The 16789-nt window shown below is 41.1% G+C and overlaps 1 protein-coding gene and 4 non-coding genes across 8 annotated transcripts in view; 2 read left to right on the forward strand and 3 right to left on the reverse strand.

Moving 5' to 3' along the window:
- The first annotated feature begins 1498 nt into the window (after positions 1–1498).
- trnae-cuc (transfer RNA glutamic acid (anticodon CUC)) lies at positions 1499–1570 on the forward strand. Its single transcript has one exon. It is a non-coding gene; the product is annotated as a tRNA-Glu (tRNA).
- A 2695-nt stretch (positions 1571–4265) lies between these two features.
- On the forward strand, positions 4266–4337 carry trnad-guc (transfer RNA aspartic acid (anticodon GUC)). The gene has a single exon. It is a non-coding gene; the product is annotated as a tRNA-Asp (tRNA).
- A 698-nt stretch (positions 4338–5035) lies between these two features.
- Positions 5036–5106, reverse strand: trnag-gcc (transfer RNA glycine (anticodon GCC)). The gene has a single exon. It is a non-coding gene; the product is annotated as a tRNA-Gly (tRNA).
- A 176-nt stretch (positions 5107–5282) lies between these two features.
- On the reverse strand, positions 5283–5355 carry trnak-cuu (transfer RNA lysine (anticodon CUU)). The gene has a single exon. It is a non-coding gene; the product is annotated as a tRNA-Lys (tRNA).
- A 4551-nt stretch (positions 5356–9906) lies between these two features.
- LOC113016384 (N-chimaerin) overlaps positions 9907–16789 on the reverse strand; it is a 28612-nt gene continuing 21729 nt past the window's right edge. For all 4 annotated transcript variants that reach the window (XM_026159184.2, XM_026159186.2, XM_026159185.2 and 1 more), the window contains exons 9-15: positions 13692–13769; positions 12939–13023; positions 12343–12516; positions 11642–11719; positions 11421–11558; positions 10346–10451; positions 9907–10226 (exon numbers count right to left, since the gene is read on the reverse strand). In XM_026159184.2, the coding sequence (XP_026014969.1) occupies positions 10055–10226; positions 10346–10451; positions 11421–11558; positions 11642–11719; positions 12343–12516; positions 12939–13023; positions 13692–13769 (831 nt within the window). In that variant the 3' untranslated portion in view covers positions 9907–10054. The remainder of the gene's footprint in view (positions 10227–10345; positions 10452–11420; positions 11559–11641; positions 11720–12342; positions 12517–12938; positions 13024–13691; positions 13770–16789) is intronic.

A 16789-nucleotide genomic window follows, 5' to 3' on the forward strand; every position in this document is an offset into this window, starting at 1 on the left:
GTCTCGTCGAATTCGCGCCACTCTCCAAAGTCTACTCTCAACAACATCTTGACTTAATGCCGATACGATGTCCAACCCAAGTTTGGTTTGCATAGACTTCTTGTTCCAACTTAACAGTCAGGCAAGAATGACTTCAAATTATCCCTCTCCATGGACCCTGTTGGCAAAGGAACTCCAGGCAACCTCCAGAGACTCAGCTCGGGAGCTGCTGATAACCAATTATCAGCCCTTGTTCATCCGCTTCCAATGCAAAGACATGCCTAACCCTACCTGGACAAAGTGTCCTAGAAGAAATAACAGGTAGGAGTCATTTGGGAGCCAACGTGTGGTGCCCCGCAATTCTGACCTGAGAAAAGAAAGAGGAATTGTGGTGAAAGTTGGATGAAGTGGTTTCAGAGGGCCGGCACACATCCATAGGGGAGGATCGCCTGCCACGTGTGAGTCTTGAAATCAAACAGATGGGAAGGCTTTCCACGCTCAATGGCAGAATGATTTGGATTGATCCCTGTTCTAGATCTCGCATCGGAGGAGGCTGAAAATCCACTACAAAGGAGTGGTTCTAAGGCTCCAGCGTCCTCGAAATGGGTAGAAGAGGTACAAAATGGATGGACCAACTCTGTACCAAAACACCTGCCTCGTGTGAGGCTCGAACTCACGACCTTCAGATTATGAGACTGACGCGCTGCCTACTGCGCCAACGAGGCTGACAGGGAACCTGAAAATGGACGATTTCTCGAAGCTGCACAGAAATGAAATTCAGCTTGGACAAACAAAGGTGAGTCCCCAGGTATTTAAGCCCTGAACGGGTTTTGGAGGTGAAGAGTGCCACAGGAGATCCTAAAAACGGTGTTTTGACCCAGCTCCGGCTTACCTGAAAGGGACAAGCGGTAGACAATGGATGGGTTGCCTTTGCCACGTACTGTGTATCAAGCGAGGCTCAAGACACCATCTTCCCCCAAAACGGACCATTCTTCTTTTGTCTCGTAGTGCCGTCTTAAGTTAAATTCCTTAATTACAGCCACATTAGCTCCACTAATAAGACACACGGGTTTACCAGCAATGTCTGTAAACATATATTCAGTCACCCACTGGCGCTGGCAGGCGACAATTCTAAGTCTGCCAATTGTCCCGCCGAATTCGCGCCACTGTCCAAAGTCTCCTCTCAACAACATCTTGACTTAATGCAGATACGATGTCCAACCCAAGTTTGGTTTGCACAGGCTTCTTGTTCCAAATCTTGATGCCGTCTGGCCGTGACCGAGAACAAACTTAATGCCCCCCAAGACCCCACGCATAAAGGAACCGTGCATTGGCCGGGAATCGAACCCGGGTCTCCCGCGTGGCAGGCGAGAATTCTACCACTGAACCACCAATGCTCACACACGTGGCAGTTTTCTCAACGAATTCGCGCCATTGCCCAAGCGCTCCTCTCGAGGCGCAGCGGAAAATGTAGCCCGATACACCCACGCGTCACTCATCAAGACACCTCTGTGGCAGCTCCCTGATGGTCTAGTGGTCAGGATTCGGCGCTCTCACCGCCGCGGCCCGGGTTCGATTCCCGGTCAGGGAAACTGTGTTTTGCCCCACCTCCGCCTTACCCGAAAGGGACAAGCGGTAGACAATGGATGGGTTGCCTTTGCCACGTACTGTGTATCAAGAGAGCCTCAAGGCACCATCTCCCCCCAAAACGGACCATTCCTTGAAGCCGTCAACAAATGAAGCAGAGTTGCCAGTTCTTCAAGCCCAGGATGAGCTGCCGTCTTGGAGGTGAAGGGTGTGACAGGACATCCAAAAAATGTGTGGCCGAACTGCGCATCAAAACATGCCTCCCGTGAGGATAGAGCTCAACACCGCCAGTTTTCGAGACTTGCGCATGGCAGGCGACAATTCTACCGCTGAGCTAACAACCCTTGCATGTCCGCCAATTGTCCCGCTGAATTCGCGCTACTGTCCAAACTCTCCTCTCCAGACGCTTAAAATGGATGCACAAACTCTGCCACGTACTGCGCATCAAAGCACATCGCTTGCGTGAGGCTACAAGTCACTACCTTCTGATTTCGTGATTCACATGTGGCAGGCGACAGTTCTACCGCTCAGCCACCAGCCCTTACAAGTCTGCCAATTGTCTCGTCGAATTCGCGCCACTCTCCAAAGTCTACTCTCAACAACATCTTGACTTAATGCAGATACGATGTCCAACCCAAGTTTGGTTTGCATAGACTTCTTGTTCCAACTTAACAGTCAGGCAAGAATGACTTCAAATTATCCCTCTCCATGGACCCTGTTGGCAAAGGAACTCCAGGCAACCTCCAGAGACTCAGCTCGGGAGCTGCTGATAACCAATTATCAGCCCTTGTTCATCCGCTTCCAATGCAAAGACATTCCTAACCCTACCTGGACAAAGTGTCCTAGAAGAAATAACAGGTAGGAGTCATTTGGGAGCCAACGTGTGGTGCCCCGCAATTCTACGGTGGCTGGGAAGTGCAAATCGCAACAAATTAAAAAACCACAACAAATTAAAACCCTGCAACAAATTTAAAAAACCCACAACAAATTACAAAAACCCGCAACAAATTACAAAACCCCACAATAAATTAAAAAAACCCACAACAAATTACAAAAACCCCCACAACAAATTACAAAAACTCACAACAAATTAAAAAACCCCACAACAAATTACAAAAACCCACAACAAATTTAAAAACCCCACAACAAATTACAAAAACACACAACAAATAAAAAAAAAACCCCACAACAAATTACAAAAGCACACAACAAATTACAAAAACCCACAACAAATTAAAAATCCTTGACGGGAAGGGATTTTTAATTTGCTTTCTGAAACATCAGATATGTATCGGATTCAGTACCACATACGAAAGTGACCCAGATCGGATTTGAAAATATCGGAATTGTGCTGTTTTTACACTGTCATACCATGATTGGATATGGGTCGCATAGGGTAAAAATAAAAGTCGGATTTGATGCGCTTTCGCGTGCAGTGTGAACTTCGCCAGAGCCTCCACATGTTCTCACTGTAATTTGCCCCTCATGAATGAATTTATAATTGCACTAATTTGAATGTTCAAGAGAAAATCAAATGCATTTTACTCACAGTACCCTACAAACGTCACTGCTGTTTAGTTTTCTGTCTTCATTTATGTTGGAAGCGATAGCAGAGCTGTACGTTTGAATTTGTTTCCAAAATCCCTCATTTAGATGGAAGCTAGCGAGCTAACTTCCTGCTAATTTCTAACTCTGTTAAATGTCATAAATTCCGTTTCGTTTTCATGGTTGCCTGGATGATAAACTCAATTGTTACACATGGTAGAGCAGAACGCTGATCATTTTATTACAGATGAAAGACTTTAGATAGTTTTTCAACTCTCAGTGATTTATGGACCTGCAGCAGCGTTTGAGCCCAGACATGGCTAGTGACGTCAGACTTAAAGACCGGATAAAGAGTGATATGAACATATCTATAACTTACCGGAATGAAAATGTCTGGAGCACACCAACAGATATTTGGAGATGGAAGAGAACTGCATATCAGCTCGTCTCACAGCTGCTATCCAGACTAGACGCCTTCTTTTGGTAACATACGATACAAGAGCTGCCTCATGTTGCTTCCAGGTGGGGAAAGAATGAAAAGATAAACCATTTTCAACCTTATTGCCTTGCCGGTCGTGCGATCTAAGTTTACAACCAACCGCACAGCAAGTACGAACCATAGCTAGTGTTATCCGTGTACTTTCGCTCCTCTTTCGCTAGCGCTTTGTTTGGGCCAGAAACATGGCGCCTCAACCAAAAATCATGGCCACGCCCCCTCTCGTGACATCACACTCCAAAAGCCCCATTAGGCTAATCGTTGCGTCACTTCCGGTATTTCAGACAATCCCTTCCCGTCAAGGATTTTTAATTTGTTGTGGGGGTTTTTGTAATTTGTTGTGGGGGTTTTTTTAATTTGTTGCGGGTTTTTAATTTGTTGTGGTTTTTTAATTTGTTGCGATTTGCACTTCCCAGCCACCATACAATTCTGACCTGAGAAAAGAAAGAGGAATTGTGATGAAAGTTGGATGAAGTGGTTCCAGAGGGCCGGCACGCATCCATAGGGGAGGATCGCCTGTCACGTGTGAGTCTTGAAATCAAACAGATGGGAAGGCTTTCCATGGGCAATGGCAGAAACAAATGACATATCCCTCACTTTTAGTGCTGTTATTCCGATTGCTGGTATTTAAACAGTAAAGACAGTTGACAAAGATATCTCCTCGTTAGTATAGTGGTTAGTATCCCCGCCTGTCACGCGGGAGACCGGGGTTCGATTCCCCGACGGGGAGTATTTTAGTTTTTGTTTTTTTTGGGGGTTTTTTTCTTAATAAGATAAACCTTTATAACATACTATATGAAGGGTTCATAAACCTTTTTCACGGTCATATCCAAGCTTTTCAAGCACATTGCATTAGAGTGGACACTCTAATGACCATATGAAAATTAAAACAACTCATCCTAGGTTGACTTAAACGCAAAAGCTCAGAAATGAGCAGAGCTGTCTTAGCAGCCTGCCACGCATGGGGGGTGCTGGAAGTAATAGTTGATTATACAACAAAATAAGCATATGCATAACCATTTGCAAAAACAAGAAATGTGTGTGTCAAAAGATCCTGCCCCGTGTGAGGCTCGAACTCACGACCTTCAGATTATGAGACTGACGCGCTGCCTACTGCGCCAACGAGGCCTAGGATGCAACACACCAATGGACCCACAAAAGTCATATTACCAAGAAATTGTCGATATCTAAAACCGGGAAGCAAATTGGAAAGGTTAAGGATTTGAAAATGTAAGGCTGATAAGTATTTTTGTCTCTTTTATTTTATTGATGCCTTCAAACAAACAAGTACAATTAGGGTCAGTAATATTAACAGTTAAGCCAAAATAAAAGCAACATAAAAAATTAAAGAAAATGCTTCTGTGTACCCAAAGAACATAGGGAACATAGAAATTAATTTATCGACTAAAAAAAAATTAAAAAGACTGTTGCATTGGCCGGGAATCGAACCCGGGCCTCCCGCGTGGCAGGCGAGAATTCTACCACTGAACCACCAATGCTCACAGATGCCCCTTATCGAATTGCTGAATTAACATGCATACATCAACAATGTCTCTCATGTCTTTCAGTGGTTTCCCACTGAAAATGACATGTAAACTTTCTAGCGTCCAAACACTGGACATCAAAATTACAAAAGAAGACAAACAGGAAGAGGGGCAAATGAGGAAAAGATTTACGCCCAACGTGGGGCTCGAACCCACGACCCTGAGATTAAGAGTCTCATGCTCTACCGACTGAGCTAGCCGGGCTTACAGCTTTAACCTCAACCCCTAGTGTTTCAAAATTCACACTTACGCTTTAGCATAGTTTTAGATGATAGGAAGACTAATACTAAAACTGATATCCAATCCAAGCAAACTAAAATTTTTAAACTACAAGACACAGTAGCTGTGAAATTCATTTATCTATAAAACATATCTCTAAAATGTACTCAAAGTGCCATAAAGTCGATTCTGTTCATATGGATGTAAACAAAATATTCTGCCCCGTGTGAGGCTCGAACTCACGACCTTCAGATTATGAGACTGACGCGCTGCCTACTGCGCCAACGAGGCTTGCCACTACAGTTAACAAGAAGGTTTTTTACACACAGCGGAGCTAAAGCTACTATGGCACTGTCATAAATAGGTAAAATTGGATACTGGAATTTCGTGAAGATCAATTGGCAACAAGTGTTGCCAATTATAAAATGTTGCCTTATAAAAATAAATAAACAAACAAAAATCCTTTATAAAACATTAACATTTTCAAAATTAGAATAGAGCACACCTGGCATTACTGTGAAGCACTTTCTGGTTTTTAAATGTGCTATATAAATAAAGTTGTACTGTATTGCATTATATTGTATTGCATTGGCACATGTAGTTCTTTTTATTTTCCAAAGGGGTGAAGTAGAACCTTCTTACTTCATAAAAGCATTATGCATAAACTGCATACCAACATTTTAGTGCATTTTTATTATAAAAATATGAACATGCAGTGCATATTTACCCAGCTGACTGTGCACTGTGCTTCTGGCACGCCACAGTGACGGTTAAGAAGTTGGCAACTACCTTCAAACTTAAAAAATGTTAAACCTGCTGACAGCTAGCACACCAAACAAAACCCTTTCACATATGTTTATTAAAACAGTCATATCCAGCAGCTTAAAAAGAAGCAAATTTGCACTGGTGTTAATAACCAAGTAACTGTAATTTAGGCGTCATGCTGATGCTAATGAGCAGGTAGTAGGTAGGCTAGTATTAGTGGCTAGTTGTTCGCTAGTCACCACCTCAAGCTAACAATATCTGCACAAAAACACGTTATTTTAAACTTAACAGAGGAAATTCACAAAAAACAATACAAGCGTCCTCATTCTAGCCCTACAGTGCCTCACCTTGTGTCATGTAGTTAACATCGTCTGCGCTTTTTTTCCTCGACGCACATGTCCGAAGTCCGTGCAGTCACCCGCTAGTAAACTCCTCTCCAGACTCTATTTCCACTGAGGTTTGCTTTAACAATATAAATAGAAATAACTAGTTTTTATGCTTCTCTAGGCAACCTAAATTCATGTGGTTATATAGTGGTAGTCTTGCTATGGTGTGTCCGAGTAAAAACCCGCATCACGACCAGTTCGAGCAGCAAATGGAGGACGCTCGAGCCAAGTCATGAGCACGTGGTGTGAAAAAGTACAAGGCGTGCCCGAACATGAAGTTTTGCTGCATAGCGCTTAAAAACAGAAGTAACTACCGTATCAAAGTCCATTATTTTATCTTACAAACTTAGTTATTTCACTTTTTTACTATTTATTTTTTATTGATTCATTTATCTTTTTTTAAAACACTGATGTCTAAAACTACCATGTATTATTTAATTTAGAAAATTATGGAGCAAAATTTAAAAAGAAAATGCTTTAAAATAGTTTAGGCATTTTGGAAGTCTTAAAAATGTTGTTTAGCCACAGTATACAATATTGTCTCAGTGTTAAAAAATGTTAATAAACATTTATTGGTTTTTGAAAATTAAAATTATACTAAAAGAAATATTGAACTTAAGAGGGAGGTTTTGTTTCCAGGTCTTGTCACTGCTCATAACACAGATACAGCAAACTGGTTACGTTCCAGGGAAATTCAAAAAGTCATCAGAAATACTGTATAAAGGGATCTGTTACATTAATTCAACAGCATTGTTACAGAATGTGGTATAACAATTATTACATTATTACAAACAACCGTTGTTGTCAAAGGTTTGTCAAAAGTAAGTCAGAGCTGCACTTGATTTAATTAATTATACTACAATTAGTAGTTTATTAGCCCAACTATGGATAAGGATTGAAAATGAAAAAAAAAACAACTTTAAAATCTCTGTGCAGCAGTTTCATACTCTGTATCATTACCATGTTAAACTGCAATGCCCCCATTAAATCAAATGAATACTTGACTATTTTCTTTCTATCAGCTCAAAACAGTCTAGCTATTCCCCTATGACCGCTACCATCTGTCATCACCCAGAGAACTGCTAATCCCTGGATATTTTCTCTTTTTCAAACCACCGGTTGTGTGGGAAGATCACAGTAGATGAGCAGTTTGTGAAACACTCGGACCAATTTGGCCTTAAATCACCTTTCTTCCCCATTATGGTGCTCAGTTTGAACTTCAGCAGGTCTTCTTGGACACATCCATACTCAAATGAATTAAAACCCAAAATTCAGACGACCAACTTAAAGTCATATTTAATAATTTAACTTCACCATGCATAAACCATATAGAAAATACTTTACAGCAATGACAATAAAAAAAACCCCAAAACAAAACCAAAAAACCCCAACACATTTTAATCATGATGCTAAAAAAGCAGCTGTCACAGATCACTGAAGGGTCACAAGTTTTCATCAGGTTAGTCTGATAAGAGTTAGTCTATGGTTAGACAATGTAAATAAAGAAAACAGATAACATGAAAACATAATCCATTAGAAAAATGCTGATGCTATTTTTATGTTACATCAATTTGATTTACACCCAGCAACTGTCCTTGCTTTACAAAAAAAGAAACCAAACCAAAAAAAAGCCAAAAAGGTCTTCAAGCCGGGTGGGTCTTCACTACTCAGTGAACCCCCCGACAAAAATGGGGGGAGGAATGAGTAAAGGTGAGTAGTAGCAGGTGGGGGTACATGCAGAAAGCCTTCATTTTACACCTCCACCCTTTCAAATGGCACTAGTTTAACAACAAATAAAAAAGCATGGACAGATGATTTCTATCATGGACACTGCTTTTACGGCATCAAAACATTACAGCAAACTCAAAAACCTCTGTAATCTGTCACCTGCTCTAGTCAGGGACAAATCTCATCTTCACTGCAGAAGGCAGACGTTAAGATATGAAATACAGACTGGCCTTTGGGCTTGAAATTATCATCACTTCCTCCAGTTTCACAGTTAGATTAAGTGGCATCAACACAAGTGACAGATACATGACTTCCAAACATGTTTACAGAAGGAGAGGCAAAGCACCGATGCAAAGCAATTGGGATTCGACTTGATATTAAAACTTGCCCAATTATCCCACTCAGGCCAATAACAGAATGGGCCTTGAAATTATCAGTGTGCTTCATTTTGTTGAATTGCAGTCGGGCGAGTGATGATGAATTTCAATTAGTATTTTCATTGCAAAAATCTCCTTCATAACAAAACACTGCTTAATTACAGCACCGCTTTATACAAATGACAAACCAAAACAAAAAACAGTACTGGCCTCACGTATTTGCGTTTCAAGTCAAACGAGGGTGTCCCTCCCCTCGGCATCTGCCACTACAGCAAAGTATGACGGCTAAAGCTGCCTGACAATTACTGGTAAATACTGTGTGTTCATGTCTGACAGATGGTCTGGCACAATACTTCTTGCTCTATGTTTGTAAGTTGTGTCAGAAGCAAAATTTTCACTTGGAAAGATGCTGTTTCAGGAACTGGAAAAACGCTTCCTTTAAATAGACTCTCACTGAATTTTAAGTGTCATTTCCTATCAGGTTTTCAACACGTGGCAAGTGGAGAAGTGAGAGAATTGAAGGATTGTTAATTTGCAGCTCCGCCCGCTTCATCGCCGGGCGCAATTACACATCATCACACCACAAAAAAAGAAAAAAAAAGAAGAAGAAGAAGAAGAAGAAGGCGGTTTGAGGTTGTTGTGTGGTTATAATTCAGCGACGGGGCAAAAGGGAGAGCTATGAAGCAAAAGCAGAGCAAAAGAAGAGGAAGGAAAAAAGAAAGGCCATAGGTCCAAATCACTTTAGTTCCATTTGGAGGAATGAGTATGCGCCAAACGTGAGCAATACACTTTTTCCAGTCATTCATTCATTCATCCGGCTGTCTACTGTTAGGAAGCCAGTGCTGCTGCTTCTTCTCTTCAAGAGGATCAAACGGGACACACTGACACTAAGAAAACAACGAAAACTTACCAGGACTTTCAATGATAAACACTAACCAAGCTAACATTTTCAATACAGTTATGTTTTTCCACAATCCAAAATGTCAAGGCATCCTTGTAGGAAGAAATGACAAGAACTTAAAGATAGATGGTGCAGTGTTTCTACCACACATTGTTAATTCTCTCGCTGATACAGGGTGTTTTTAATACCAACTCATAGAGACAAAGTAGAGCTCGTTGACTTGATGTTTTGCTCCTATTTTCATTAAACTTTAGGGAAATGCTGGGTCCTTCCATCCACTTCTTCACTCAAAGTTGCTGTGTCTCAAGATAGATTTTGTTAAATTGCTTTCATGAAGACAGACACTTCCTTCATTTCTCGATTTATCCAACCATCACAAAAGCAGGTAGTATATTTTTTGAATCCTCTCTAGCGAGACACAAGTATCTTGCATGTTTCTCCTTCATTTTCTCATTAGAAGCCACCTTTTTATCTTTAAAAGCATTCAAGTGTCATCCCCAGTCTCTCTTTTTATCTCCTCTTGCACTTCAGAACAACACATCTTCATTGGTAATGAGACTTTCCACCACAAGTCTCTGATATCGGATATCGTTGAGTGCCGTCATGGCGTCCAGCTCGGGCGCCCTCATAAGTGTTGGGCCGAAGACGATGCCTAAATTCTCGCTAGTCATGAGATTCTCCTTCTCGTATTGTGTCACTCTGAATGAAGAAAGAGACCAATTTATATAATATGTAAAAACAACAGTCAAATAATAATGGAGATACCAAAGAAATAAGTATGTAACAAAGTAAAACAACTGCTCGTGTGTGTGTCTGACCTCTTGAGGTGACCCATGAGGTATCGCAGCGTCTCGCAGTGAGCTGGTGGCAGCAGCTTCAAGGCCTCATGGAGGGCCTCCAGTCGTTTCTCTGGGTCTGTTATTTCTACAACACACACACACGAAAATATTGAGATAGTGCATCTATACAAATGATAGGTTTAGCCTCCAGGTCAATATTTTGAATAGATGTCTTTCAGAAATAAAAAACAAAAAACAAAAGACCTCAAGTCTCATTTGATTTAACAATATTTTCCTAATGAGTTTATGACCTTTGTCACAAGTTTTAAGTATTATTTTAATGAAATTCTATGGTAATTTACCACATTTGATCTAAAATAAAAAAAATAAAGCAAGCTATGGTTTTAAGTATGTGTAATTTACAATTTTGTTTTAATTTTGGGGCCCACTATGTAGAGATTTTGGCCTTTAAAATAAAAATATTAAATAATAAATATCAGGTCTGTGATGAGAATATTTTTAGCCAGCATCATACAAGTGTGGTTTAATTTAGGTACCTTTAAAATAATTTCTGTTCAAGAAACAGCCCGAACAGACATAGACTTCTGTTAAGGAGGGTAATAGATACTCTTTGGGTAAAGTATAAGCAAACCAACCATACCACATTATCACCTCCCCAAAAACCAAGATGACATAGTTCCATAAACTTTAACAACCAATGGTGGCTACGTCCATCTTCTATTTAACAGTCTGTTTTCAGGAGTTCTAACTAAGGTTTTATTGAATCTGTTTAAATTTTTACAGTTATTTCAGAAACCTAAATTTCTCCAATAGGAAGCTTAGAAGTCTCATGAGAGTGAATACTGGCGTGTCTAAACCGCCTTCATTTGGCTAACATCGTTTAAAAATGTAACCATACAATTTTAACTGATGTTAACCAGGGGTATTCAATTAAAATTTAAAGAGGATCCAGACTGAGAGTTGCCTCTTGGTGACCTACAAAAGAGAGGGTTGTCTAGGACTCCTTTTGTTGCTTATTTCCCTATAACCCTGAACAAGTCATCTTTGAGTTTTAAGGTAAATTGTGGTTAAAAGCCTGAACGTTAAGACCTACTTGCAGCTTCTATGAAGCGTGGGTAGGCATCATACGTGATGAGGGGTATGGGCAGCTCTCTGAAGTACAGTTTGAGGGCTCCGGTGATGATGTTGATGTCCTCGTAAGCATTTGAGGATATGTCTGCTTTCTCTCCGTCTGTGGAGGAACAATCGTGCGCATGACATTTAATTGATTTGGCAAAAGAACCTGCTTATGGAACATTGGGGGGCGACACTTACCTCTATCAAAGGCCAGTTTAACGTCTTCAATCAGCTCGCTGAAGCCTGATATTCTGTATAAACCTTCTGACTGAAGACCTGGAAGGTTTAAATCATACCAATATTAATTTGATGACCTCGATAAGCTTAAATTCTGCATAACCAACTAAAAAAAATTCAGTGTACAGCCTCTCAGATGAGAATGTTTTCTATTTATGTCTTAAAGAAATGATAAAATTTATGTTTCTTTCCTGCTATTAGCAAATACAACTGAAATGGATGCAAAAATGATTATTAAACACACACAAACACAACATATGTGAAGGCAGAAGAAAGAAATAAAGCGTGGGGTGAAGACTTCAACTGTCTCTCTCGCTCCAGTCAAGTTCAATCTTTTCAAGTCTTTATTGATTTCACGTATTAGTTTCACTCAAGTCATCAATAAAATGCTGTCTGCGGCAGCTGTCTTGAAGGGAAAACTGTCACTCTCCACACACGCACACACCTACATTCACAGATGAAGCTGCCTGCATACATCTTTTTAGCATTGAGTGGGTGGGCTGACACACACAAAGGCAATCGCATCTTGCGTATGAACGCCAGCCTCGTGGGTGTTCTCCTTTCCTCCCCCTACTTCTCTTAACCTTGCTGCAAACAATACTTAAAAGCCTTTTTCTGTTATATAATCTCTGAGTCACACATACACGCTCTCTTTCTCTCACCTCTGGCCTCAATTTCCTGTATACACATGTCGACCACCATGGGCCTCTTGGTGTTGTGGGCCTTGACCAGCGTTGTCAGGTCACAGCTGTACACCTTCTTGACGTGCCGAAGGTCTGGCTGGCAGTCGTTGGGTACGACTTTGGAGCACTGCTTATGGACGTTCAACCCACAATCTGACAAAGAAACCCAGAATTTTGTTTTATGTCACTTTATGTCCATTTTTAGACATCTCTGTTTTTTTATTTTTTATTTTACTTGTGATGATCCTTAAGAGTCATTGTTAGACTGCATGATGAAAGTTGCTTTTAAATGTAGGCGTTGCAGAAGCCCAGTTCAATCACCCACACATGCAGTAGTGATCACACTGACAGCTTGTTCTTTGGCACCCAAGCCAGTCTTTTAACATTTTAAAATCCATGAAACGGCGCAGATGAGTCAACAACAGTGAAAGTGATTAACTTTAGCCTGCTCTCCTACTTTCGAGTCATGCTTTAAGACAGAAAGTACGAGTGAAAGAATTGGAAACTGAATCATGATTGGAAGAGAAAAATTACTTTATGGCGAGAAGGAATGTGCTTGTTTGTTTGTGACTTACCTGCACATTTCACTCCCTGAGCAATGAGACCCCACATGAAGTTGGCACAGTACTCACACCAGTGGGGACCCCTGAATGTATGAACCTGGTTAAATAGGCATAAAAAAAGACAAACTCGATGTGTTTAAACGTTATATTTGCCACAATAATTATTAAACAGCAGCAGATTGGGTCAGAGAAAAAAATAAAAAGAGTGAAACACATCAGTCAAAATAGCCAATAATTGTATATTTGAGAGAAAAGGGTGGGAAAATTATTCATATGATCCAGATTGGGTCAAGTAATACCTGAATACCAGCAGTAACCTTTATTAGAGACGGACAAAAGACTGATGGAGACACAACAGGAGTGCTGAAAGGGTGCTCAGAGACAATTTATAGTGAGAGCAGAGTTTTAATCTGCTCATTTATTGCACAAATTGGCTCTGTATAATGAAATGCTAATAACCTCCATCACATCGCAGTACTCTTTGTGTGTCTGTGTGTGTGTCTGTCCACATTTCTCTTGAGCTCGGGACACTGTGGCTCTGTTGTGCCTCTCACTAATAATACACAAAATCATTATACGGGAATCTAAAAGTAAACAAAGGCTGAAAACATGAAGATTGTGTGTGTCTGTGTGCGTTTGTGTGTGTTTCTTAACACTCTAAGCCTTCTATGGTGAATTTGAATAAGTCCCCACGAGCTGAATCAGCGATTCTGGCAGCACACTCACACACATGAATAGGATTTGGGGAGCAAAGGAGTGTCTCACCTTGAAGTTGTGGACCTTCTCGTACTTGGGCGCCAAGTCGCTCTCCCTCAGGGTGGCCCGCCGCACCAGTGATGTGAGCTGTGAAAGGGCAAAAGATCGGATTGGATGCCAGAAAGTGGAAGCAGGGGAGGTGGGTTTGGAGGGGGCTGTTGCCCGGTTGGCTGCAGCACTGGGGTCCGAGGAGCCCGCGGAGAGTGGCAAGGAGGGAATTGAACCAGCACTGGCATTCAAGGCGAGCGCGGCAGTAAACAAAGAGCCCTTCTGACTTATTTCCTTCTCGCCTCGCCTGCGTGACTTCTTTTTACCCCTCCTAACAACATACGACTCTTGGCTCGGCATTGTGGGATCAACAGAGAAAAAGAAAAAATAATATAAAAGAAAACAAAGTTCAAATCCCACTGATTAAAACAATAAACCAAACAGCCTGCTGAAAAATTTAATTATTCTTAAAGGCTGCTTTAAAATAAAATAAATAAATAACATAAGAAAAAAAAATCCCAGAATAATTAATAAAGTAAAAAAAAAAAATAGCAAAACAACTATACTAAATCATCTCACAGCTCCATCTGACAACAACAACCCAAACCGAGGAGCCAGCATGGGACCAATCCTGCTGTCTTAGAACCACAAAGATCAACCAATCAGATTAGCGCAGCATACTGATGGGGTTAAATGGTGCAATTCCAGTTCATTAAAAAACAAAAAACAAACAGAAAACAAACAAACAGAAAAAGCCAGGCAGGCAACAAGAAATCTGTCCTGAAAACTTCAGTGAATAAAACTCAATAAATCTCCACTCCTTGGAAGGTGTTTGTGAAATCCTGATGCGACAGAATTCCTGTGTCTCGCTCTCGTGTAGGTGAACGCGTCAACCCACATGGCTCTGTATATATGTGTGTGTGTGTGTGTGTGTTAATCCGCTTTCCCCATCCTCTACACCAGGCAGAAACAGCGCTTGGGAGGGAGGGAGGCGGAGAGAGCCAGAAGAGGAGGAGGAAGGTGGGGGGAGTAAGCTGAGCTACGGTGCAGCAATGGATGAATTTAACAGGTCACAATGAGAGGGGAAGGAGCCAATCAGGATGCTGCATTTTCTTGTTGTTCGTCACCAATTCTGCCACCTCGATGGTCCCAGGAGAGACGGCGAAAAGGAGGGAGAACGAGCTGAGAAACAATATGTTGTTTCATTCATTCCTTCACATTTTTTTCTTCCTCTTTGTTTCCCCCCGTTTTCCTTTGTCATTCCACCTGCAGCAGCTGGATGCTTTTCCACTAAAAGCTTCCAGTATTTATGACAACTAGGAGCTGCTGTATCTGCCTTATACACCCGGCGGTAACAGATAAACACAAACCTTGTGTCCTCGTGTTGCTCTTGGGTTGCATCCATTGTCTCATGCCACATAAGGAACATTATATAAGAGCAGTTTAGTCTGGACTTAAGTGCACTTTAGAAGACGTCCCTTGTCAAGTACTGCCTCTGGGAAGGGGGATGTTTTCTCTTTTTCGACTTGTTTTTGGGCAAAGAATATGTAAGATTTACAAGCTGTGTGTTTTCTATGGTCCCACAGATAGATATAACCAAAGAAACGTGTGGATTTTTTCATCACAAATCCAATTAAAACAAGCTGCCGCACATCCAACTTCATTAATTCTCAGCTTATACACACAACACAGTGAATATGTATGACTGATCATGGATATTTAATGACTGTTGTCACTGTGCTGAATGCAGCGGGGTGCAGGTTGGCGCACAAAAGAGCACTTTGATCACAGTCAGATGCAAAAAGGGCAAAAAAAAAAAAAAGACAGAAAAGGAAGAACCATAACAGCTGTAGATAAAATCTGCAGAGCTAAAAGTCACCGGATATTACTGAGTTTTTCTATCATTTTCTCAGGTAGACCAAAAAGTGCAATCTTATTTTTCCGCCACATTTCACCTCACCGTCCAGTGATTTCAATCTGATAACAAGGCTTTAACAATTAATGTTTAAAAACGCACGTCTGAATCGCCCTCAAAGGCACAGTAAAACAGAGTTTAACCCCCGTAACTAAAGGTGATTAGCTGCATGAAAAAAAATACGAATTTCCTTCTCGTGTTTGTTGTTCCCACAGTGAGCTGCCTCTGGTCTCAATGTCACTGGCGTACTGCTTTGTCTGCAAATCCACCCAATTATGAAGGCACACACGTACACAGGACTACCCCCATCACACACACACACACACACACACACACACACACACACACACACACACACACAGTGATGTATGAGGTGCAGTGCAGGTGGTCATGCACTGCAGGTCACATAAGGCCTCATGATGCTGAGCAGTGGTTTAGCAGATAAACATACTGCACTGTGGGTGTTTGTGTGTGTGTGTGGAAACTGGATTATATTATTGTGTGTATGTGTTTGTGTGTGTATGCAGGGGTCTTGGGGGTTTTGTAGTATAAGCCTGAATGCAGCTGCATGCACTCATCAGCACAAACTCACAGTTGCAGAACTGAAATTTGCATTAGAAGTTGCTCAGTCATTAGCAAGATGACCAAGAAACCTCGCATCTTCCTATTTAAAAAAAAAAAGAAAGAAAAAAAAAGAAAGAGAAAAAAACCTCGACCGACAGGAAAAAAGTTTCCCCTCAGTTCCTGCTTTAACACTAATTAATTCACATCTGAACGAAAATTAATGAGCCGACAACAAACTTGATTCCTGTATACTTCGTAGCTTTTGGGACATAGCAGGTTTCTGCAGGCAAACCGCTGTTATGTAATTTTACTGCAGAGCCCTTGGCTGGAGGCCATCTCTCCTCTGCATCCATCCTCCGCCTCCTTCTTCTTTTTCTTCACCTTCTTTCTCCATGTTCCTCAACTCTCATCCTTCTATCCTGCTGCTGCATTTACACCAACTTTCCTCTGCTCATTTGAATTCTCTACGTGGTCTCTTAACATTTAAAGACCTAATCTTTTTAGATATATGTGTTTATCATTTATACGTTTTGGTGGTATATACGCTCACATTAGGCATTATGAATGTTATAACCTCTAGTAACACAGGTAAGGTTCAGAGACTTTAAGAAATTACATAATACCTCATACTGCTCACAGT

This window comes from Astatotilapia calliptera, chromosome 23, assembly GCF_964374335.1.
Source record: "Astatotilapia calliptera chromosome 23, fAstCal68.1, whole genome shotgun sequence".
NCBI classification, from domain to species: Eukaryota; Metazoa; Chordata; class Actinopteri; order Cichliformes; family Cichlidae; genus Astatotilapia; species Astatotilapia calliptera.